Raw genomic sequence first — 23686 nt, 5'->3', positions numbered from 1 at the left:
ATGCAGTTGATATCACACGAAGCAGTGGTCTCTGGGCTGAGCACAGAGGTAGGCTGGAAACCAGCTCCTGAGGCTTCAGGGTAAGAAGTGGGTGGAACCCAGACATGCATTTTCAAGTCTTTCTAAGCTTTATGCACCGGACTTCACTTTTTCAATTCAGGTGTTCTGTAGAGCTCTGAGTTTCTAACTAGTATCTTTTAAATACTTGCAGAATTTGACTTGTGGGGGCATTTGAATATGTATATTGTTTTGCATACAGCCTGGAGCTTCTCTGAAGGTGTCCCTAGTGACCTGTGATGGAGCTCGTTTCCTTTCTGTGGAAGCTCAGGTGAGAATCTCACCTTTATGGCGAGACAAGATGTGGCTGGATGCTGGGAGCTCAGAACAGTTTCCAGATTCTCTAGCTTAAATATGGGCTTAAAATGACATTTTAAAAAATATTCAGTGTGTCTTGTGCTGCTGTTAGGAGGGAGCTGAATGTTGCTCAGCCTAAATGCAAAGTCCAGTTACACATTAACTAGGTTTTCCTCCTTTTAATAGTAATAATTACTCTAAAGTGAATTTGTTGATGAAGAGCTGGACTAATTATGCTGATCCAAGTCATCAGTAGGAGAGAAGCAGTACAGACTGTGAATGGAAGGTACTTCCAGAGGTGGAAGTCCTGTGAAAAGGGTAGTTGACTTCTGTGCTTGTCCAGCCTTGGTTTTAGAGAGGGCTACCAGAAAGGAGGTGGTTTGTCGTTTTGGTTTCTTTGATGTGTGTATCTGATATGTAGGGAATGGAGAGAGATCGTTCTCTTTATTACAGCAGTTGTGCTTATACTTGTCTCTGGACCCACGTGGTCTAGTAACCTAGAGGTGGAAGAGTCTGTATTCCATTTTCAGTCCTCTGAGCCATTCAGTCATATACAATTTATCTTAACTGTCAAAAAAACTGCAATAGGTTGAATTGTGCGTTAGCCAGGGAATAGTGTTTACATAAGTAATGAGACCATTTGGGGATTGCTGTTCAAAATATATTTTCTTCAATCATAACACCATAAAAACCTCTTGATAATCCTTAGATAGTAAGAGTAACATGAAACTAACTACAGCTTAGAGTGTTTCATGGAAGAACAGCAACCCTTGAAAATACAATATTTACTTTAAAGATAAATGTAACTATTAGGAAGTAATTCCAGATGTGTGGTTATGGCAGAATTTTAGTGATTACAGTCTTAGCCAGTTTAGTGAATTACACTATTGCATTTAAAAGTAGCCAATGAATTTTTTTTAAATGAATTCATTCTTCAGATGGTCTGAATAAAACTGTTTATTTTCTATTATCTGAGAAACAAACAGAGCAGAATCTGGTTTATTTATGAAAGTAAATACAAAAGGTCTGACCCCTGGATACTGCCTTTGAAAATTGTCTGAGAAAATGCTCTTCCTGGTAGCCGATTCTTTCTTCAAGCCATTTCTTCTTTTTGAAGATAATGCCAATGCCCCCACCCTCAAATTATGCAATATATCTTAAAGAATGATTTGAAATTAAATAGTTGGGTCTCTTTAGTCTCAGGAGGTCTTCTAGTATTGTATCAACTGCAGAAGGTGTTGTGTTATATTTTATCAATTAAGACAGAAGTTTTCAAATTTACAAAACCTTTGCCCATCATGGCAGGTCTGTGCTGAGTATTTTGTGTGCTCTTTATTAGTTCACTCGTGTGCTTGCTTATCCCTGTAATTGCCTGCTAATATCTCCCAGGCCCAGGTGTACACAGCACGGGCATGCAAGTTTAGGAAGATGTGGACTAGCTGAGAAATCCCAGTGCCTGTTTTCTCTGTTTTTAAGCCCTTTATAAAGGCCACTTAGAGTCCATGTCTGAATTGTGAATGGTAATGAAGCTGGAACCTGCTGTTTCTAAAATGTCTTCTTATCAGTAGGCTCACATCTACCGTATTCTGAGAATGGGTTGGCTTGGAGTCCTCTGTATTAAGACTGCTCAAGATGTTGACAGCTAAAATTAATGTTACATTTGGCTCTCCACAGAAAACATTGTTCGTTTATTAGATTGGTATTTCAGCTTAAAGCCAGGCCAGGATGTTTAAATTACAAATGTTCTGCTGGAGCAAAGGCTTTTTTCTGTCCCTGTGCTTTCTGCTTGTGCTACATATTATATAGTGATTTCTTGCAAGCGTGTTAGCGGGCGCTTTGTGCATGAGTGCAGAGTGCTGCCGTAAGCTAATGGTACACAATACGGCTGTCTGCTACTTTGTGCTGACTACACAGACAGCAAAACAAATCTGTACGCAAAAGTACTTGTTGAAATCATCCAGCAGGAGAGGTCTGACCGAATAAAATTACGGTATTGAGCAGCAGTTAGTGCACGTAACATGTAAGCCTTAAAATAAATGCGTAGGTGTATGTGTGCTACATGTATGTGTATGTTATATACACACGCAGTTTTTTCAGCATATGTCTTTCAAGTGCATGGCTAATTTTATGGATGACAGATTACACTTGAGGTCATTAATAGTGAACTCGGCTACATTAAGAGCTCCAGAAAAATTCTCAAGTATTTTTCCATGTTACTCTCTGGGCAGTTGCAGACAGTGCTGATGTTTCCGTTTGTCAAACAGGGACATCCGTAACTGAGAAATAAGATTTGCTGTTGTAGCTCAGCCCATTTGCAGGACCTCTGTTTCTGCAGCAAGAAGCCTAGAGGTTTCTGATGGAGCTTGTGTTTATCTTCCCTCCCTGTTCCCAGAGGCACAGGGGGGTTGTGCTGGACCAGAGCTGCAGCAGGAGTCTTAGCAAAAAATGTTTTTTAGCACAGGCTTAAAGCGGTGGTTGCACATTACATAGCTGGGTCTCTCTTTGGAAGAAGACAGGGCAGCTTATTTCAGTTAGGATTCAATTGTGTTATCCACACCTCGCCACAGAAGTGCTTGCCTGCAAAGTACTTATTTTTATTTTTGCAGTGTGTGTCTGCACCCCCTTTCTGCTGTCACTGAGCCGCATCCCAGGAAAGGGAGCTTGATGTCAGACAGTGAAAGAGGCGCTGCTTTTATTTTCAGCATCTCTACAGCATCAGAACAAGGATGCAGGTTTTCTAGCCGTATAGGTGTAGGATAACAGCCCCATTTCATCCTCAGTTTAGCTTTATCTGGGATAGATTTTGCTTATGTGATGCTCAGGAAGGGTAAGAGAAGTGATAAAAGCACAAGTGATAGTTGAATTTATTCTGGATCTAGTTAATTGTATCTCTAAACACAGATGATACAGAAGTAAACCTGATGGCCTGTAGCATCTATACTGAACTAGCATGTTGCTGCATCCCATTTTTAGGGTCACTGCTTTTATTTTTATAGTTTGAGCTGCTGCCTTTCTAGTGGCATATCTCCTCCTCTCCATTGGGCACTGAGGAGTACAGAAAGCTGAAAAGATGGAAGCCAATGCTGTAGAACAGTCTGATTCCGCTCGTTGTTTATACCATGGTTACTCCATGGATTTAAATGGAATTAACCCTGATTTCTGCTGTGTACAGGATTTAATGTGAGGCTTCTGTCCAGGCTTGATACTAGACGAGGATCAGGTGGTGAATGCTGGGCAGAAATGTTTTGAGTGGGAGTTAATCCTTTCCCTGGTCTTCGCTCCATCCTTTTGTTTGTTATTAGCAGCAGAATCCATCCGGCTGAGGAAGGACTCATCCCCACAGCTCCCTGGAAATGTCAGCCTAGGCGTGTGCAATGCAGGAATATCATTTTAAAGACCTTTCCCAGAGCAAGTTTTTTTTTTTTTGTTTTTTTTTTTTTTTTTTCTCCCTATCCTTCCAGTCTGTTGGCAGGTTACCATACCTGAAGTGATTTCTTCCTGAATCGCTCACAAATGAGCTTCGGTAACAGGTTCTTACATGAGAGCTTTGAGTGCAGCTCGTTTCCCGTTTCTCTGCAAAACGAAGGGATTATTTTGCAAGTAAAGCTATGAGGAACCTTCTCAACTGTGGTGAGGACTAGGAGAAAATCAACCCAGTCTTTTTATCCTAGGACCGTCTGGAAAATTACATGGTGACAGTAAATCCGTTGGTTTTCCCCTGTCAGCTGCAGGATATCCCCGTTTTCTGGGCTGAACGCGGGCCGGTTCCGGCCATCCGCATGCCTTCCCTGGGGGCTGTGAGGAGAGGGCGGACGGGAGAGCTAGGAGGCGCGGGGCAGTCTCCCCGCCGTCAGCAGGTGGCACCAGACGGCCGGGAGCTGAGGGCAGGCGACCGTGGGCATGTCCCCTCTGGCCCTGCGCGTGCCCTACCGCCCACCCCCCTCAGGTGGGTTGTGGCCGGAGGAAAAACCCCTTCATCGGCTGTCGAGCTGTCTGCGGTGAGCTCCGGGGCTGGAAGGCGGCCAGAGGGGCCTCAGCCCGGGCTCTGAGGGGGAGCGCCAGGCCTGGCTCTGGCTGTGGGACCCCTTATCTGTGTGATGTTTTAAACAGAGCTCACAGGAGCGTGAGCAGAAGGAAACAAACAGGTGGATACACAAAATTAGAGATTTTTTTCTCAGATAGGCTGCTAAGTCTTCCTGGAGGTATGGCTGTTTCTTTTAAAACCTAGTCATGCCCCCTTTCTCAAATATTTAACTGCATTTTTATAACTTGTATTTTTATAAAGGTGAATTGTGTGTTTGCTCTTCAGGGCCAGCTCTTGGGTCTCTGTGAGCACTGACTTTGGAGGGATTGGGTTAAGGAGGATGCAACACAGCCACTGCGTCACCCACAGTGACCGATCCCTGCTCCCAGGCCAAGGGCTGTTCCTGCAGCATTCACAGCCTCTAGTTTAGCAGCCATTTATAACCACCCTCCTCTTCCCCCAGAGAAGGTGTTAGGCTCTTTTATATTTAGTGCTGATAAGTACATGCAAATTCCAATCGGCAAACAATATGAATATGCTAACGATATCCGACTGCCTTAAAGAGGAGAACCTTCGGTAAAGAGTTGCCTTGGTGGCCTGCCATTTTGTTGCTGGAGAGGGTTCAAAGCAATGAACCAGTTAGTTGTTTTTATCTGGATTCGTTCATAAATAAATTCCTAGGTCTGGTCACAAAGTCAGCATTTGCATGTGAAGAAAGAAGTGTTTTTTCAGATCTATGTTAAAAGACTTCTGCTGGTCAAATGCTTTTGTGACTTTTTAGGCATTCGCATTTTTTCCATCAGAATTTGCACCATTTTGTGAGGCTGTTGAGGTCATCTTTGCACTTCAGGTTTTTCTTAGCTGAGTTATCCATGGCTCCATATACTTCAGCTGACACAGATTTATAAAGCCAACAGCCTGCTTTTGAAAATAACAATTGTGAAAGTATCTTACTGCACCCTTTCATACATACATGTTCCACTTTGTGCAGAGTTGAACATGACAACTCTGTGTATGTGTATGCAGCAAAGCTACTGGCTTGAAATCTTGCTTCTGTGAAGTACTTCATTTTTTGAGAAGACTTGGAGCATTCAGTTGCTTTTGGAAGGACTGGTTGGTGTTTAACCTGTTCTTAAGCCTTGTGTCCGGGCTTTGAGTAAAAATCATTGGTTTTTGAAAACAGAAGTCTTGAGCTTGAATTTTACTACTTTCTTCCAATGCAAGTATATTGTCTAAATTATTATTATGTATTTTTGTTTTACAGAGGTTTTTAAGAAGAATCTGATGGTGAGAATAGGTTAAGAAGACTCAGGATGACGACAACAGTAGCGACAGATTATGACAATATTGAGATCCAACAGCAGTACAGCGATGTCAACAACCGCTGGGATGTTGATGACTGGGACAATGAAAATAGTTCTGCTCGACTGTTTGAACGATCCCGCATCAAGGCCCTAGCTGGTAAGCATTGATCACATGAGCAAAACTCTGATGCTGTATGTATGTGGTGGTATGGGATACTGTCTGTCTTCAGTGCCTGCACCTTGCCAGTAGACTAGGGCTGAAATTTTCCTCAGGTCAAGTGCAGTCTGCCTGAACAATTTTTGAGATTTTTCATCCATTGATATCAGTGGGACGTGATAGTCTCATGTTGCTTTGCAGGATATGCTAATATCTGACATTTTGCAAGCACTCAGCTGTTCAGATTTGCTATGAAGACTTCTCTGCTGTAAGCACAGGAGAGCAGAGATTTCATCCAAGTATTTTTTTTTATTTAGAACATTGTACTGACTCTGTTTCTCACCTCATCAGTCTCATCAGATATTAACCATTTTGGCTGCATATTCAAATTGTTTTGATTGGGTTTCTGTGATTGTTAATGATGTTGGTTTCCAGATTTGGAAAAAATCATAAGGATAACAAAACTCTGCTTAAATATATCTTCACTTGGAGGTGTTCAAAACATGTCACTTGTCCTGAAATGGAGGAATGTGGTAGGTGGAGATAGTTGTCATTTAGTAAATAATGCTGAAACAACAGATTTTTCTGAAGAAGCAAAGCTTCTGGAGTACATGCTGTCTTTTGATGAATTACACTCTTATCAGCAGAGAACTGAAATTTCATTAGATCATTTTTTTTTCTTTAAAACATGTTATTATTGCATATTGAAGGCTGTACATTAACCAAATTTGTTTATGCAGCAAAGAGATTATGTCATGTCCTCTCAGCTCTGAGGCATTGCCCTGCAAAGCTATTTTTTATGCATTCTGTAAATGATTTCCTGACTCTAATGGTAGCATGCCCACATTCCTGACCTCTGAACAAAATGCCTCAGTAGTGTGGGACATACTGTAAGCATGGAAAGCAGCTCTAAATATGCTGAGCTTTCTGCTAGGGAAATTTTGGTTACAAGGATGCTTGTAAACCCAACACTTCAAAATGTGTTGAAGCAGGTTTATTAAATTAGCTATACTGAGACAGAAGGTATCATCTGTTTCGTTTGTGATTCTGATGAGACTGACTCGGTAGCGCAGCATGCCCTTTCTCCTCTTGATGCCGGCTGTGGGAGTGCATTAGATGCAGAACACCTTTACGTGCCAGGCACAGAGAAGGATCAGGTTTGGAGCTGAGCAATGGGGAAATAAAGTAGTTCATGCAGGCGGGCAGAGGGCAGATCGTATAACTCCTACTGAAGATAGTAATAGTATCAACTTAATGGAACTGCTTGCAGAAGGAATGTATGTTAAATTTTGCTATCTTTAGAAGGCTTTTAATTACAGCGGTTCTCATCACAGTGTGCATTTGAAATTAAAGGTAAAATGCCTGACCTAGAACAGGGCTGTGTAAGTGGGGTCAGAAGCAGCCTGACTGATGCCTGTGGTCGTAGATTGCTATAAACCAAGTACAAGACAAGAAGAATCTTGACTTGGGGTTTGATTTTTAGTTTGATCTTGTTTGAGGAAGAAACTGTATTTTACTCCTGCCACATCAGTGGTTGTAGGTTATATTGTATTCCTTGGGTGGGCAGTGCTTTCAGTACAAACCTCATCAGCCACATTTGGGTCACAGATCTAGCCTTTACTGCAGTTGGTTGTTCCGGTTACTTTTATGGCAAGCAGAGCTCCCCACCTGAGTAATGAATAATAAACATGAAACTCTTATTTCAAGGCGAAGTAATGTAAGGAAAGTACTTGAATTATTTAGATAACCTAAAACAAATACCAATGTCAAAGCAAATAATTTTGCTGAAGATTCAATTCAGAGGCTTATTTAAACATTTCCCGGAGTATGATGTATTTATTTTTTTCTTCATAAGCATTACTCATAGTTATTGTAATTTGATACATTTCATACCTGTAATTCTCTACTGTTAGTGTTGAGAATGCTTTGTGCTGCCAAAACTCGGTTTAGCACACTGCACTGCTGCAGCACTGCTTGAAAGCCTAATCATGATGCAGGGAGAGAGGAATGAAGAGAGGTTTGTCTTGCAAATCAGAGGTTATAGTTAAAGGCTGAGCCGTGGTACTCCTGGCACCATTCAACAACATATATTTTCATGTTGGTGGGTAATCTTCCTTTGTGTCTCCCCAGAAAGGCACTTCCAGGTTTTTAACAGCTGCAGCCTGGAGCTGGGATAACCATAATCTCTATCATTGTGCTCTTTAAATTGAGACAGGCTCTTTCTGGAAAGGTGTACTCTAACTCAGCTGCTTGTCACAGGATCAGACGTGATAATCGCTGTGTGAAAGCCCATGGCTGGTAGCGCACACAAAGACACATTGGGTGATATCAGGAGGCTCTTCTGGGCTCTAAAACCTATACATTTGACTGTGTGTTGCACTGTCACTTTCTTCTGGATGAATTTCACTGCTCTCTGAAGCACAAGTAGCTGTGCACAGTCTGCAGGGCCCAGGTTTACTGAACAATGCTCCAGTCTGACTTGGATGGGTACTGGCTCTTTGTGGGCATGAGCATGTTCCCACATCTCCAAGACTGGCCATCTCCTGACAACAGCATTTTTCTTTCTGGATGTCCTGGATTAGATGTATCTAAGACTGCCTGTGGGTGTCCAGCTCTTTCAGTATGTCTGCCTTTCGCTGAAGTGACAAGATAAATCAAAAGACTATCAACGTCTTGCAGTTTGAAATGCACATGTATTGTTATCTCCTTGTCGTAGTATGAAAGGTTTCCAAATAAACAGACCAGGCACCGATTTTTTTATTCCCCATCTATAAGATGCAGGCTGTTGTGTTCAAAAGTAGAACAGCCATAGGCATTTTACACTACCTAATGGCTAGATACTCAATGTTGTGAATCTTTCTGTTGGTCCAAGCATCTTCTGTCCACATTCTTCAACAAGTTGTGAAGTGTCTCTTCTGTGAAGCTTTCATCTTGTATTGATTCTAGTTTAATGAAACTTATTTCCTTTAAAGTAAAGAAAGGTAGAGAGTGTAGAAGGTGAGGAGCAAGTTCTGTAGCCAGAGTCTGGTAGTCTGTTCTAGAAAGAATTTTAATGGCTCCATGTTCATCAGGATGTTGAAATATTTAAACAGCAAAGGAGGAGATGGTGGTCAGAATAATCTGTGATCAGAACAGACAGTGTCTTGGAGAAAAGCTCAGTTAAAGCAGGTATGAAATAATAATAGTAGAAAAACACCACTGTCAGCACAGCAGCTGATAACCGATATTATTAAAGTGGTCTGTATACTGTGAAAATGAGAATGCAAAAGATTGTTTCAGTTTAAAACAAATCATCTGGGAACTCAGCTTTCAATCAGAAATCAGATTTGAAGGGATATGCAGCCAGATTGGTTGCCATTCATGTTAGACTAACTCCCTCTGCAACTGATAGGAGAAGGTGGTAACTGATCCCTGCTTCGTAAAGTAAGATATCCTGCTGTAGGAAATAATCTTTCACCTGTCCTTGTTCTCTGTGGTTCCTTGGAAGGTCTTGCTGGAAGACCAGGTAATTCTACCTGCTGTGTAGAAGCCAAAAAGAGATCATGTTTGTGCAAAATTCTTCATTCACAAATCCTCAAGTGTTGGATTTCGTCTCTCAAGGCCCATTAGGTAACAAGATTTGCTGTGCAGCACCTTGGTGCATCGAGTTCTTATGAAAGCCTTAAGAAACAGTTCAGTTGTTCAGCAGAATTTTTTGCACTCAGTCCGGGACTGTAACATTCAGATGTACCATGCTCATTGTCTCACGTGCCGTTTTCAGGTAGTATGAGAATTGTCACCTCCAAAACTTTGTTTCTTCAGTTAGCTAATTCAATATTTAAAAATGCTTGTCTGAAGTTACTTGCTTTTCTGCTCACTTGTATTTTGCCCTTTTGTCCTGTGGCTTCACCTGAGTGGCCAGAAGGTCTGTGACTCAGCTGTCTGGCAAATGAATTAAAAATAGTTTCAAAGTTTGTGAAATAACAAGCTTATCTTCTTAGTGCAGGACAGATGAAGCCATGCATTCCTTTTGCAGCTCCACCTGAGTGACTGTGCATAGGTGGGACACTTGTTAGTGTTGCACATCATGGTGTTCACGAACCTTACGGGGGATGCAGATAAGGAAGCTGCATTTGTCACGCAGCGTTTCTTAGTTGTCCTTACTGCACAAAGAGAAACTGGGCTTGTAATTCACACCAGTAATTTAAAATCTCCCAGAGGCAACAGGGTAAAAAATAATTGAAATTGTTACTGAAATAATACTATTGAAAAGTTTTTCTTTTTAATATAGTGTAATACCTGTTTCTTAAGGATAAAAAAGAGAAAACTTGCAATGAGAAAGTGCTGGGTGTGCCATATGTAGGGCTAGTTAGCCCTTTTGGCCCTGTTATTTGAGCCATTCCCCCCACAGTTCCAGTGCAAAAAGTCAGCAGAACAACGCCCCAAAAAAGCAAAAAGAAAGATCTTGCTGGTAGTACTCTTCAGGTATCTTGCACCTGCTTGTCCCTGATGTTTAGCAAATCTCTAAGAGCAAAGTTTCTACTGTGTCGCTCTGAGTATACACTCAAATTTGCAGGGTTAGAATGAAGTTTCAGGTCTCAAGTCAATAAAAATGGACAAAATACAATGATTTAGAACTTAATAAACCTTTGTTTTGGTCTTGGCTTTGAAAGAGCATACTGAGAATAAACTCTTGCATTTCATGAATATCCAGTATCTGAGCTATCTGGGACTTGCAAATCAGGACACTAATTTTAATAACAGCAAGTGGTTAAGGAATGAGAACTCAAGCAGTATGTTGATGCTTGTAAATCAGGTTTGAAGGGCATGTGAAGGATTCACTTGACACTAAACAGAAATAAAAGCCTTACAGCAGTGAAACTGCAGATGGGTCTTCTCAGCACTAGCGTGGCAGTGCTTGTTATTAGTTCATGGTTTTGTTTAGCAGACAAAGGCCTAATACAGACTTACTCAGGTGAGCACTGAAGGGCTTATTTTGAAAAATCTTTATTTTGCTCAAATAAAAGCTGATGGAATTATTTCAACGAAAGCTTTTCCAAATGTTGACCTCACCCAATGCTTTCCTTCTGGATTTTACTTCTGGAACAATTTCTCAGCTGTAGTTTGTAAGCTGTAGTACCGTACCAGAATCTGTAGGAGGCTGGTGTTAAAAACAGGAGTATCATTTTGCATGTTCCATCTCAACGCAGGCATCAAGGAAGAAAGTGCAGCAGCAGAGAAGCTGCTGTACTTATGCATGTCACCTGCAGTGCTGGCTGTGACTGCTGATAGACACTGCTCTTATCAGTAAACAAGAAAAAGCTTAGCCCATCTGTCACTGCTGGTTAATGCGTTCACTTTGAAAGTTGCTGGTCAAGAGTGGTTTCTAAAACAAACAGCAGAAACTGGACAATAAATAATATTTTATTCTTAGTATTTTTTAAAGATCGTTGGTAGGCTGATACAAAAAGAAGTGTCACTGTATGTCTGCGGAACATAACTTCCAAGTAAATGTGAACAACTTGTATTCAGTGATGTCCCTTCAAAAATGTAATTTGGTACAGAGGTCATTTGTATCTCATTGTTATAGTAACATGATTTTTGATATCAGTTACGTGTAGTTTGGTGGTTTGCTCTCTTTAGAATCAGACAAGTAGTGTGCAAATTACATGGGAGGTGTAAGTCAGATTATTTGTAGAATCAAAAGACTAGAGACCACATCCATGGTCCAATGTAGCTTCCTGAACATAGAGCCAAGCTTCTGAAAAAAAGTACTGCTGAACGTAACTTAGGAGTTTTCTGGAATCATGCATGCTTGTCTGCTTCATGGGCAGTATTTATGATTGTGTAGTAACAGAGTGATGTGTGAAAATTATTGTGTCCTGGTGAATAACTGTCATCTGGCACAAATTGCTACGGCAGGACAAGCAGAGCTGGAAAAATAGGATTTTTTGTTTCTCTGTGGAGGGAGCAGGATAGGAGCAGTTGCCAGCAGCCCCGCTCTGCGAAGTCTGACAGCTATGGTCATTTTACGTCTCTGACTAAATTCTTTCAAAACTAAGCAATATCGAGCTGGACATGTACATGAGTCAGCCCAGTGTTTTGACAGTGAATGAGCCTGTATTGATTGTTCTTTAGATCTTTGAATTCCTGTGCATTAAGATCCTGGCCTGGAATACCGGTACCATATCTGCTTCTCGTAGTTTCTTGTGGAGAACTCCAGACAACAGCCAGTACTTATTCACAAAGGGCTGACTCTGTGCTTGGACAGTAATTCAGTAATTTGGCAAAATAAAGTACAAGAAAATTCTGTTTTATAGTTAAGAAGTGATTAAATATAAAAAAGCCATCTGTGCCCAGAGGAAGAAGATAGGAAACCAATATGTGTATGCTGACTCTGTGTGCATGTGTGCCTACACGTATCTGCTCTTAGGATATTACGAATGAAATATGTGTGAGGGTAGTTCTGAAAGCAGGTAAATCTGCTTTATCATCCCTGGGTATTAGATGCATTGGCACTGCACTAGCTTGCATAGTGTGCTTCCTTACTTGCACTGATTTTAGGAGAGAACTATGCATTGATTCCCAGACTGGCACAGCACAGCTCTCTCCTATCTATTTTAGTTTTCATCATCCATTCATCACCATGGCATCAGTACAGAGTAAAAGCATTGAGGGACATGCTTTTGGCTGCCTGCAACGCTGAGATGAGTGAGATGCAGTGTTCTGCATCAGCTGCAGCAGGGATGGGCAAGCCCAGCGGGGAGAGGCAGGGCAGAGTTTGTGAACGGGAGTAAAGTGCTCCATGTTGTCAGTGAGAGCTAAGCCAGGCTCAGTAGTACAGCTGGGATAAAATCACACTAAAGTTAATGGTTTAGGAGGAGGCCTACCAACCAGATTGTCAGCTGGTGTAAATTTACATTCTCCCTTGGCTTCTCTGAGACCATGCTGGGAATCTGACCCGTAGTGGCCCATCAGAGGAAGCCTGAAGACTGAAAAGACTATAATATTCTTTGCTGTTAAGAGTAAATTTTTTGGGGCTATTTCATACAGAGAAACCATGGGACCCTTCATTGAACTAATGAGATTGGTTTTAGTTATTTTGCTGAGTTATCCTAATGGAAAGGATTTCTTGTTTATAGAAACTACATGGCAATCATGGCAATCTTTTTTTTTTTTTTTTTAATGATTACTTTTATCAGGGATGAGCTTGGCTGTGAATGCATTTCAAAGCCTAGTTGTGAGCCAGTAATTTAAAATAAGTCTTTCCACAAAAAATGTGTATGCAGAAGAGAATGAAAAATGTGTATGCAGAAGAGAATGTTCTAGTCTCATATCTTTAACTTCTAGCTAGTGATGTTTTTGTATTTATTTTATTTATTCAGCCAAATCTGCAATGTGTCTTGTGTTTTTTCTTCTATTTGTTGCTTGGATACTGCATGAAAGCATTCCCTGAAGTACAAATAATGTCTAGCAGAGCATACTGCAAAGTGAAATTCAATACACGATTAAAAAATGTTTACTAATTTCTGTTAACCTTGGAGCTCTTCTAATGGGGGAAGATTAGTGGTGAAATCATTCTCTCAGATCAGAGCTTTGATTCTTATCTTGAGGTAATATCCTGGAGAGCTATAAACCCAGATTGCCTTGAGGTGACTTGCCTTGATGGGGAAGAGGCAAAAAGAACAGAAACAGGAATGAGGACCAGACAAGTAGAGGGGATGATGAAAATCCATTTCAAAGTTCCACTTTTTTAGTTTCTAGCATTCTTCCTAACAGGGTTGGAATCTTCTAGTGAGAAATGCAAATACTACTGTATTTTTTCCAACCACTTTGTATGTATATGTTGTATGATGATTTTTTGAAGTCTTGCTTCCTTTAAATGTTATTAAGCTTTTAAGGTGGATTGGTGTCAACCACGGACAGTATTTGTACATATAAGTGTATAATATATTATTATATTTATTCTATACATAATATAAAAGTGAAATTGGTTTGCTCTGACATAATAACTTCACAAGTTTGAGATCGTACTTGTCAATTGATCACTAAGCTTTTGCACAGAGTTGGGGAAGTTTTGTAGGTGAGATTCAATGAAAGGTTTTCAATGGTAAACAAAGAGATGTCTCTTATGTTGGGTTTAAAAATGAGGCTTTCAGCTCATGTTTCTCCATCTATTTTTTTAAAAAAACAAACCTCCAACAATTTTTTGGTAACATTTTCCTTCTCTTTAATTTTGAATGAACTACAGGATCAGTGCAAGCCTGTACTAACTACATCGGCTTTTCTGGAACTTTGTTAGGTATAAGAGGATCTAAAATTCTGTGGGGAGCCCAATTAACTTCAGAGGTTTCTAATTTAGAGGCTTGAGCTCCTCCAGTTATGGAACTAGCAAAATGGAGAGGTACTTTTTTATTCCTTGCCTCTAAACTGACCATGTGTGAATGTAGCTGGTCACATTTGGGATGTTTTTGTGAACATTACTATAGTTTATGTACTTTCTTTGTTATCTATGTGAAGCAATGGAAATAGTAGAAATAAATACTCTGGCTTATGGAGATTTGTGAAGATCAGAGTGTTCTGCTTGTTGTTTTCACCCAATTTCCATTTTACTCAGGAGTAGCAGGAGATTGAATTTTCATGCGTGAGTGATTATGGTGTAGCAACAGTGCATCTTCTGTGTTCATGGTCAAACTGGGGAAAAAAAAAAAACAGTACAAAAGGAAGAAAAGAAAAAGGGGGGTGGGAATATCTATCTTTCTCTCTCCTACGTATAAAGAGAGATGCAATTCAGGTAGAGGAGGAGAGGAGGGAGGGAGAGGCAATGAAAATAATTCCAGCTTCTAAAATAGCACATTAAAACCCATTAAAAAATTTTCTGGGTGAAAATCAGGAATTGTTTTCATGCCAAAATTTCAGAGAAAGTGAGTATGTTAAGTGCATACCTGTGCACCATGCTTGATTTTAATACACTTTGTAGGGGTTATTCACCCAAGTCAGGGAGCAAACCAAGTGCACTTTGTGGGCCACAAACAAAACCTGTGCATGTAGTTGTTGGTTTTTCAGGGATGGCTTGCCTGCTTTGCCCAGCTCATGGAGTGTGGGAAACGGTCCTGTTCAGAAGAACCCATTTGGACTGGAATACAAACCAACACCAACCATGGTTTCTTCCATGGAGCTCTTCCCTGCAGGCTCTCCTGGCAAGCATTCCACTTTTGCAGTTAGCAAGGACACGCTGTTACAAAAGTCATGTCAACTTTCCTGTTAATCTGGGATTTACGTAAACTGAAACTTGAAACCAGGTGGAACTGACCCAGTTTCAGTAATAAGTTGATATTCTGGCCTGATTTGTGAAAAGATTCCCAAAGGTTTTGTGCTGCTTTGGTCTTGGACGTCACAACCTTCAGGTTCATCTTGAGCCCAAAGCTGCTTTCTGCCTGGGACTTGGCATGGAGCTGCTGGAAGGCCAGCCTAGGCATGGCAAAAGGAAAACATGTGAACAGACACTTCTGTAATAAAAATCTGGCCCTTTCCTTTACGTTTTGATTGCGTTGGCTCTCCCAAGCCCACGTGAGTCACAGAGAATATGTCTGGAAGGGACTTGGAGGACCAAATGCCTTGGTGTTTGCCACTGACCTGAAATCCACTTTAAACAGCAAAATTGAAATACTTTCTGAAATAGAAATCGTACTTAAGGGAAGATCTCTTGTTGGTTTGCATTTGTTTCACCTTCTTCTGAGACAGTTGCTAAGTATTGCAGGAAGTGGCAGTTTTATAAGATGAATGGTTGTGTTCCCACTGATACCTGCAGAAGAGGTAATGAAGTTGGCATGCTTTGCTTAGTGTGTGGGCTGCTCCTCTGTGTTCCGGAGTCTTAGATATAAACTGGAGGGAAAACAGCTAACTCATCAGGATTAATGTTATGCAAATTGTCAAATATGATAAAAATAACTGTTTCCTATTACATTCTAGAACAATCCACAGCAAAACCCGTCTTTCCTTACTCGGTTGCATATACAGAGAGAGATAATGGTTTTACTCTGTAGACGGGGATATCAACAGAGAAGTGAAGAAAGGCAAACCTGATGATGAGTTTTCAGTTCCTAACTGTGGCACTGAGGGGATGTGTAAGAACTTTACCCTCTTTCAGGAGAAGAGCAAATGTTATGTGATTTCTATGGTGTTTTAGATTAATAAATCATCCTTTTTATCTTGTAATTTTTTTCTAGTTAGTCACCAACTAGAGAATTTACAAGAGCAAATAAGAGTAAAGAGGAGAGACAAGGGTGATGATTAACCAGATTCATAGTTATTGTAAGCTCTGGCGTGCATTCTGCTTCCCATTAGAAAGATAATTGTCTTTCATGGAGTTGTAAAATCACATCTTTCTTTCAGAACACAGTGGTACAAAGCATGCATTTGTTTTGTGGTACCCAGGGAACATTTTGTGCATTGCTTTCTTGGTTTTTCAAGTATGTGTTAAATGAATGTATTTTGAGGGTGGGCCAGGTTTGGATGTTGGGTCCACTGCACATCCTGTCTTCATTGTTGACCCGGTAAAGCCAGCCAATATTGCTTGACTTTATTGGTGGAAGATAGCATAGACTGATGGATGGATGAGGTTGTCAGGAAATTTCTAGCTATTACAATTCTAGCAAGGCTGTGTGAGTAATATTAACGCTGCATACTTACCAGTTATTTTCTGCAAAATGTATGAACTTATGATCCTTGGCCAGGTATTTCTTAGAGGGTTTTTTGTCTATACTCTTTTTGAGATTACACTAAGATTTTTCTTAATGGATTTCTTTTGTCTGAGAAAAGTGATAGTTTTTTTCAGTCTTAGAAACATTGATGATTAGGGATTTGGGTGGTAATTTTGCTAGATCTAACATTAGTTTCCTCCTTAGAAACGCTTTTTTTTCCTTTGTGATAGGAACCCATTCACTTCAGCAGCAGTTTTCAGAACCACATAAAGACAGATCCCAGGACAGATCCTTTAATGTTCTGGGGTAAGCACCTGCCTCCAGATGTTACTTTTACATTCATAATATTGCTGTAATCAACCTCTTGTTCTCCTTGAGGCTTTGTAAAGCTCTAATCATGTCAACTAAGTCACACTTTGCATTATGGTTAAGTGGATAATCGTTTACATTTTTATTTACTCTTAACAAGTACACAAATAATGCAAGCCATCATTACCAGTCAAGTACTATGGGAGAGCTACAATTCAAAGAATGCAAGCAAAAATTATTTCACAGCTATGGGAGAAAAGTCAAAACAAAATACAGAGGGGGGGAAAAAGCCCAGCAAACACCTCCCTCCCTGATATACTAATTATATATGATTTGGCCCTTATTTTTCTCCAGCACTGTAATTGGTGATGAATTACACCATGGACAATTTCAAGCTGCCTTGATGTTACAGTTACACTTGGACCAGTACTCAGAAGTTATCTATGGATTTAAAGCATTAATTCCCCTCCATAATATCTAATTAGTGTTGTTAAGGGCTTAGTCAATTAAAGAGAGATAGAGAAAATGAGTAGAAACCAGGTATAAAAAAGAGCTTTGCATCTGAGAACCTTGTGATCGATCCCATACTTTGCTACGTAGCAGCAGTAAACCTGTCTCAGGTTTACTAATTTGAAGTCAGCAGCAAACGAATGTATTAGGAGTGATGTGACTCAAATAAAAAGGGGAGCTGGCAGGATGCCCCATTTTAAGAAGCCTTGCTACATACAGTATAGTGTTTCACAAACACACACAGAACCTTATTTTGCTTTGCTCTTTCTACTGACTTACCTCCAACCTGTTAAGTGGAGCCTTTAAAGTATACATTGGAGGCCCAGCAAAGCAGCAGTAATGCTTTGGCAGAGGAGTCGGCAGCACCTGGCAATCGGGCCGTCCCCAGGAGCCGATAACCATCATTAACAGAGTCTGGCACATCTGTTGCTTGGGGACCTGTTCAGCCCAAATGTCAACTGGGGTGGCAGCTAAAATGAGGTCAGAATTTCACAGTGAGTGCTGCCGAGTTCTCCACAACGTGTTCTGTCTCTATTTTTCAAACCCTGAATAAAATAAGCTTGGTTCAAACACAGATTTTTCCCTTTACCTTTAGCTTTCCCCGTACTCGCTGTGTAGCCTGCGCTGTTCCATACCTGCTGCAATTCCTGCTCTTGTTAAAGTAGCATTTGGTGCTACTGGGCAGGCCAGAACTGGAGGGGACAGAGAAGGGGACACAGACAAAAAGCCTCAAACCCCAACTTTTGTTCAGTATTTCTTGGGAATCTTAAGCTTATCAGATTCACTTGTCCCACAGGGGACAATCTGAAGTGTAAATTCGTGTGTGGGGTTAATGTTTTATGAGGGGGTGGGGGAAGCCAGTCCGTGTTTTATATGGGTCCAAGCCAAAAGATTATTTTTAGGTTTTAATGTTTTGCTTTTGTAATATTTTACTTTTTAATATTTTTTACTAATGGTCATGGGCAGTGGTGTGTTGCCTGCCAAAAGTGTTGGGAAAGCTTTCAGCTGAGGAAAAATTCCTGGCTCCTGATTTATGGTCTTTGTGGTGTTAAAAATGCTCCAGCTCTCCTGTCAGTCACTTGGACTTTAGTTTTACCTTCTGAGCTCACATAGCAACACCTGTTTGCTCAAGGTGGGACAGCAATGAGCTGATATACCTGCAGGTAGGGCCTGGCTGCCTGCCTGCTCTCCAGGGGAAGGGTTTCATTTAATTATAACATAGGTCACAGGCATTGCAGGCAAAAGCTGCTGTGGGTAGAGAGCTGCAGGAAAAAACTTTGTGACGGAAATAAGCCTGTACTTGTGTGCTGGGTAAAACTTGCTCCTTGAGCTTTGGGGGAGTTCCCATTTGTATATTAATGGCTCAGTTTACCGAGCTCTGTTCCTGTAAATTTTGGAGTCTTTTGTATTTTTGTGTTGCCCTTCTTCCCCCTTCCCTCCAGCCCCAGCCTGGAAATCCCATGGCTGTAACTGCAGTGTGTGGATCCCTGCATGCCGGAGGGACAGCTGGCTGTACAAAGATTATCAGGAGAAGGTTTAGCAGGAACAAGGGACTTGCTGTGACACTTAAGCACATTGTTGTCTGGAGAGCAGTATCCTGCCTGCTGCAGTGACAAGTGCAGGTGCTTCCTCAGATCCCTCTTTCACCTTGCAAACACACTTTTAGGGCACAAGCCTGCATTGCCTTGGTCCCCTGTACAGCGGTGTTTTAGCTGCCCCTGTGGACAATCCCTTTCTTCTCTGACACTGTAAGATCTGGCTTGGGCAGCTGAATAGTCTTTAGGGGCACAAGTGTAGGTAGTGCTGAAAAGATTGAAGGCTGACTTTGAAAAATGTTTTAGGCTCTACTTGAGGTCTGCCATAGTACCAAACGTCTTGTATAAATACAGCTGTATTGATATAAAGGGGTTCACTGAAATATGCTGGTAAAAGCCCTTCTGTATCAATATAATAAGCAACTCTGGGCTAAGGCTGTTGTTTTAAGTAAACCAGTCTGGTTAAAAGCCATAAATATTTTAAGTGTATTTATGACCTTGGGAGCAATGTGCCAGGCATTTTCAACAGTCCATGTGTTTTTGGAAACTCTACCTTCAGTTGGGAAGTGTTGACTTCCATCACTTCTCCCTAAACTGGCAGTGTTCGTGATTGGACTTCTTCCATGTTTGTTCCCCAGTGTGTTGGTGACAGCTGGTTGAATTTCCACCTTATGCGTAGCAGGAGCTAGAGCTGCAGCGAGTCAGTGGGAGTGGACTGAGCTTCTCCCACAGAAATTGTCCTCACATAAATTACTATATGACTAAAAACTTGTGAAACAATAGTATCAAAACAAAGGCAACATTTTGAAATGTTTAATAAGGGGATGGAGTAGGAGGAGAAGAGAACATTGATTCTATTGGAAAGGAATTTGGAAGTGCAATAAAAGAAAAAAAGAGAAGACATTTGTGTGAACATCATCAGCAGTTTTATAAATGAACAGGCAAATGTTATATATTGAGAATATGAATGTGGAATTGACCTTTTAATTTCACTTATGAATAAGTGAGGGCTAGGAGCGCTTGCCCCTCAGGGAAAACTGACATCCTCTACCTAATACCTCTGCAGAAGCTGACTTCTAGTACCCAGCCCTGCTGCTGTGTGTGTGTTACAGCAGGGTGGTGAGGTGCCAGTCAGAGGCAAGGCATCCTTATTTACGTTCCAGCCCTCCCCCTCCAGTGCATAGCCCAGACAACCGTTAATCTCACAGTAATACCCAGCACGCTGATAAATGGGCAAGGAGCCACATACATAGGAGATGTCAAAATCATCAATGTGGACAAGTAACATAAAACAAAGCGAGAGGAATTGGCTGTTTAAAGAACCTTTTCACAAAGCTTTCGTTTGTTCCCAGTGTGCTGGAGCGTACCTCTTTCTGTGTCCCCTCCTTCCTGTTGCTAAATAATGAGTGCTTGTGTGCGTGTGTGTGTGTGTGTGTTACTTTTTCAAGTGAACAGTCTTGCAGATGAATAAAGAAAAGTGCCCTCCTTTTCATGCGATAGTAATCTGAGACTTTTCCGTTACATGAGGCTCTTAACAAAAGATTGTAATTCCACCAGCTTTGTTCAGGAAGATACCACCGTCTGCCGTGGGAGTGGAGGGCCGGGGACCCCGCTGCCACCTTGCCGCCTGGGGCTTGGGGCGGCGCGGGCTGCACCCAGCGGAAGAACTTGCTGCAGCATTGCATGAGCCGTCTGGCTCTTCCCCTGCTCCACCGCCCCTTCGCCCTTGGTACAGCCTTCGCTTCCTTCACCGTGCGGTATGGTAATCAAGTGACATCAGCCTGCACCCGGGCGGCTGCCGGTTATATTACAAACCAGCAGAAAGGTCTGAGGTGTGTGCGGCTCCTGGAAGCGCTGGCAAAGGACGGCAGTGCGTGGCTCCATGCTGCTTTTGCTTTGGGATGAATCGCAGGCTTGCTTTTATTTGATTTAGTTTCGCCAGAGTCAGGCAAGCATTTGAAACCAGATTCGAGCACTTGAGAGTTGCCTGTAGTGGAGCTGGGGGAAAAAAGAAACAACCCAGAAAAACCCTACTGGTGCTTTAAGTTTGAATCTGTTACAGACAACTTGCCGCCAACCCGCACTGCTGGATTTTGAACTGAAGCTGTTATTTACTTAGGGCTCGGTGAGAGCATTTTCTCTAGGGACTGAAGCCAAACCACTGAGGAAGCTGGGATTTACTTGGATGTATGGTAGAGAAACCTGTGGTTCCTTTATGCTGCAGTTCATCGTATCCCTGTGTTACCTGTAAATGGAATTACAAAAATCACCCAGTATGCCTGGACCGTTGTCCCCAGGATATGCAGCTCAGGTGCCGTATAACTATAATCAGTTAGAAGGAAGATTCAAGCAGTTACAAGGTAAGCCTGTGCTGGATTTTTTTGTAGGTGTTGCTATGATATGATGCCAGTAAACATGTTAGTCTGGGCTTGTTCTCATTGCATTAAGGTGTTAACAAGAGAGGCCTAAAGTGGTGCTATAGGAAAAAGCTTTGTGTTCTTTTAAGAGAACTGTGTGGCTTTTATCTCTCTGAAGGTGTCCTCAGTCTTACACAGTGTTAAGATGCATGGCCAGCCTCTAAGCCACTCAGCATTACAGATGAGGACTAAGCCAGACCAAGTTGCTTAGAACAATAAGGGGGAGAGAGAGGAAGTGGTCTTTCTGCTTATTTTGTCCTTAAATAAAATACAGTCGTAACTGTGGAAATTAATCATAGAATCCTAGCTTTGGGTGCAGTTTGCAATGTGAGAGCCCTTTCTAACTCCCTGCATACCTCCTGTAAAGGCAGGTGACTTAACTTCTTCAACTGAAGAACAGTTGCATAATTTCCAAACGAATTAGTTTGCTCATGTCGTAGAAGATCTCCAACAAAGCTTTCAATTCCCAATTTTCTTCGTTTTGCATTACTTTTAGACAGGGAGAATGTCCTTTGATGTCTTCCCGTTAAATTCTCTATCTGTGTGAGAAAACAGATGTTTCTTTGGGGAATGGTCGTGTGCTCTCTAAAGGTTAGGCCTCTGACCTGTGCTGGAAACCTGGATTATCAGGAGTGCAGCGGAGAAAGGAGTGTGCCCAGCATCCCTGCCTCAGACAGGGTAAAATGTGCTCTGCTCTTTCTCTGTGTAAGGCATGGCCTAGGGAAGAAGGAACTCTAGCACTGCAGTTTCAAAATAAAAAGGAATTCTTAACCAAAACCAAACTTCCTCCTCCTCTACATCTGCACAACTCTGTAAATAATCCCAGAGCAGCCCAAGTACAGTGAAATTCAGCCCTTCGGTACATGTTTCTTATTTTACTCTGGTCTGTGCCACAAGTGGGGTCCTGTGGTTCCTGTCAGCAAGGAAGGAAGAGCCTGGTTAGTGCAAAGAATGTTCCTATTTGTTGGCTTAAGGAGGGAGGAAAAAAACCTTCTTTCATTCCTAGTACTTTGTTTATCTTGTAAACTGGCTCACAGTAATGGCTGCGTACTGGATAGCATATGAGAAAATGAGAGTATCTGAAACACGGGCAACACAGACATTCCTCAAGCAAGGCATAGAAAATCCAGGCTCCAAACTGGCACACAAGGGAATACGTTAGAGGCTTTATCTTGAACATCTGTCAGATGTTAGGCTGTGGTACTTGTTTTAAGAAGAACGAGGTAAGTTTGTGGCACGGGAAAAAAAATACTGGCTCATGCCTCTTTCTTTGCTGGTTAAAGTTAGCAGTCTAAAGAAGGCAGATTTTATCATTTTCAGGGTCACTGCTTCAGGAATCCATTATCTGTGTGTTTACATCACATTGAAAGAGGAAAGCAGAGCACAGTGTTGAAAGCACAGAAAGTGAGTTTTCCCTTCAATGGAATGCACTGTGTTGACTTTAAAAAAAAATAAAAATTGCAGTGCTCTCTCTCTAAATGCATTGCTGTTTTTTCTAACAAAAGAGATAAAATGCAGTGAATTCTCCTGCAGTTGCAAGGAGAGTAAGTCGTAAGTAGTCCATCCCAGAGCTCTTTACTCACCTTGCAGAGAAGGTACACAGGTTTGAAAAATAGTGCTGCCAATGATCTTGTTCAAGGTGGACCTTAGGTTCAGGAAATGTTTTAAATTATGCATGAGATACTCCATGAAATGCTAAATAACCATACAAAATGTGTGCTGTAAAGGCAGTGGCTTAACTCTGGTGTCACAGGAGGTGTCTTTCCTTGGATTAGTGTCTCTTTGAAGAATATTTTAAAAAGCAATTAACATGTAATTGTAAAATTTTGAGGTGATTGTTATTCTCTTGCTAGAAGGCTCTGGTGAAAACATGGGGTGTTCTGTGGCACTGGGCATTGCTCAGTGCATCCAGGCTCAGACCCAGCAAGGATGAGCTGAATATGTGTAATATTTTTAAATTACATATTTATCACCAGTTTTACCTTCTTCACTGTGGAGGTTTACAGACACGTAGAAGCAGATATGTTTCAAACCTTCTTCAGTGTCTGGTTAAAAGTACCTTTTAAAGCTTTCCTGCCTTTTTATTTTTGTGTTTTCCTCCTTTACAACTGTGTCTCATCCCTCTTGCCTCCAGTAGGACGGCTCTCTCTAGAGCAGCACCAGTATGGGCACCATAAAGGGTTACCATAGCCTCTACTCGTGTTCTTCCCACACTTAATTTGCCCCTCATTCCTCACAGTTGCTAGAATTCTCATGTGAATCCACAGCCTTGCACTGGATTATAACAAGGCACTGTTCAAATCTAGTGAAGGTTGAGAGTTTTCCTCCAAAAAAGCACTTAGAAGCACATTGTTTTGACTAAAGTAATGCTGAGCAAGTATTTGAGCCCTGCAC

At 41.4% G+C, this 23686-nt stretch overlaps 1 protein-coding gene across 1 annotated transcript in view; it reads left to right on the top strand.

The window, feature by feature from the left end:
- Positions 1-5640: 5640 nt before the first annotated feature.
- Positions 5641-23686, top strand: part of LOC104470315 (spectrin beta chain, non-erythrocytic 1-like) — a gene marked incomplete at its 3' end in the record, with an annotated part of 38026 nt that continues 19980 nt past the window's right edge. Inside the window, exon 1 of the mRNA XM_010085183.1 lies at positions 5641-5839. Coding sequence (XP_010083485.1) covers positions 5692-5839 — 148 coding nt within the window. The remainder of the gene's footprint in view (positions 5840-23686) is intronic.

Source organism: Pterocles gutturalis, unplaced genomic scaffold (genome assembly GCF_000699245.1).
Source record: "Pterocles gutturalis isolate BGI_N339 unplaced genomic scaffold, ASM69924v1 scaffold39975, whole genome shotgun sequence".
Taxonomy (NCBI): domain Eukaryota; kingdom Metazoa; phylum Chordata; class Aves; order Pterocliformes; family Pteroclidae; genus Pterocles; species Pterocles gutturalis.
This window is presented reverse-complemented; position numbering and strand designations above follow the sequence as displayed.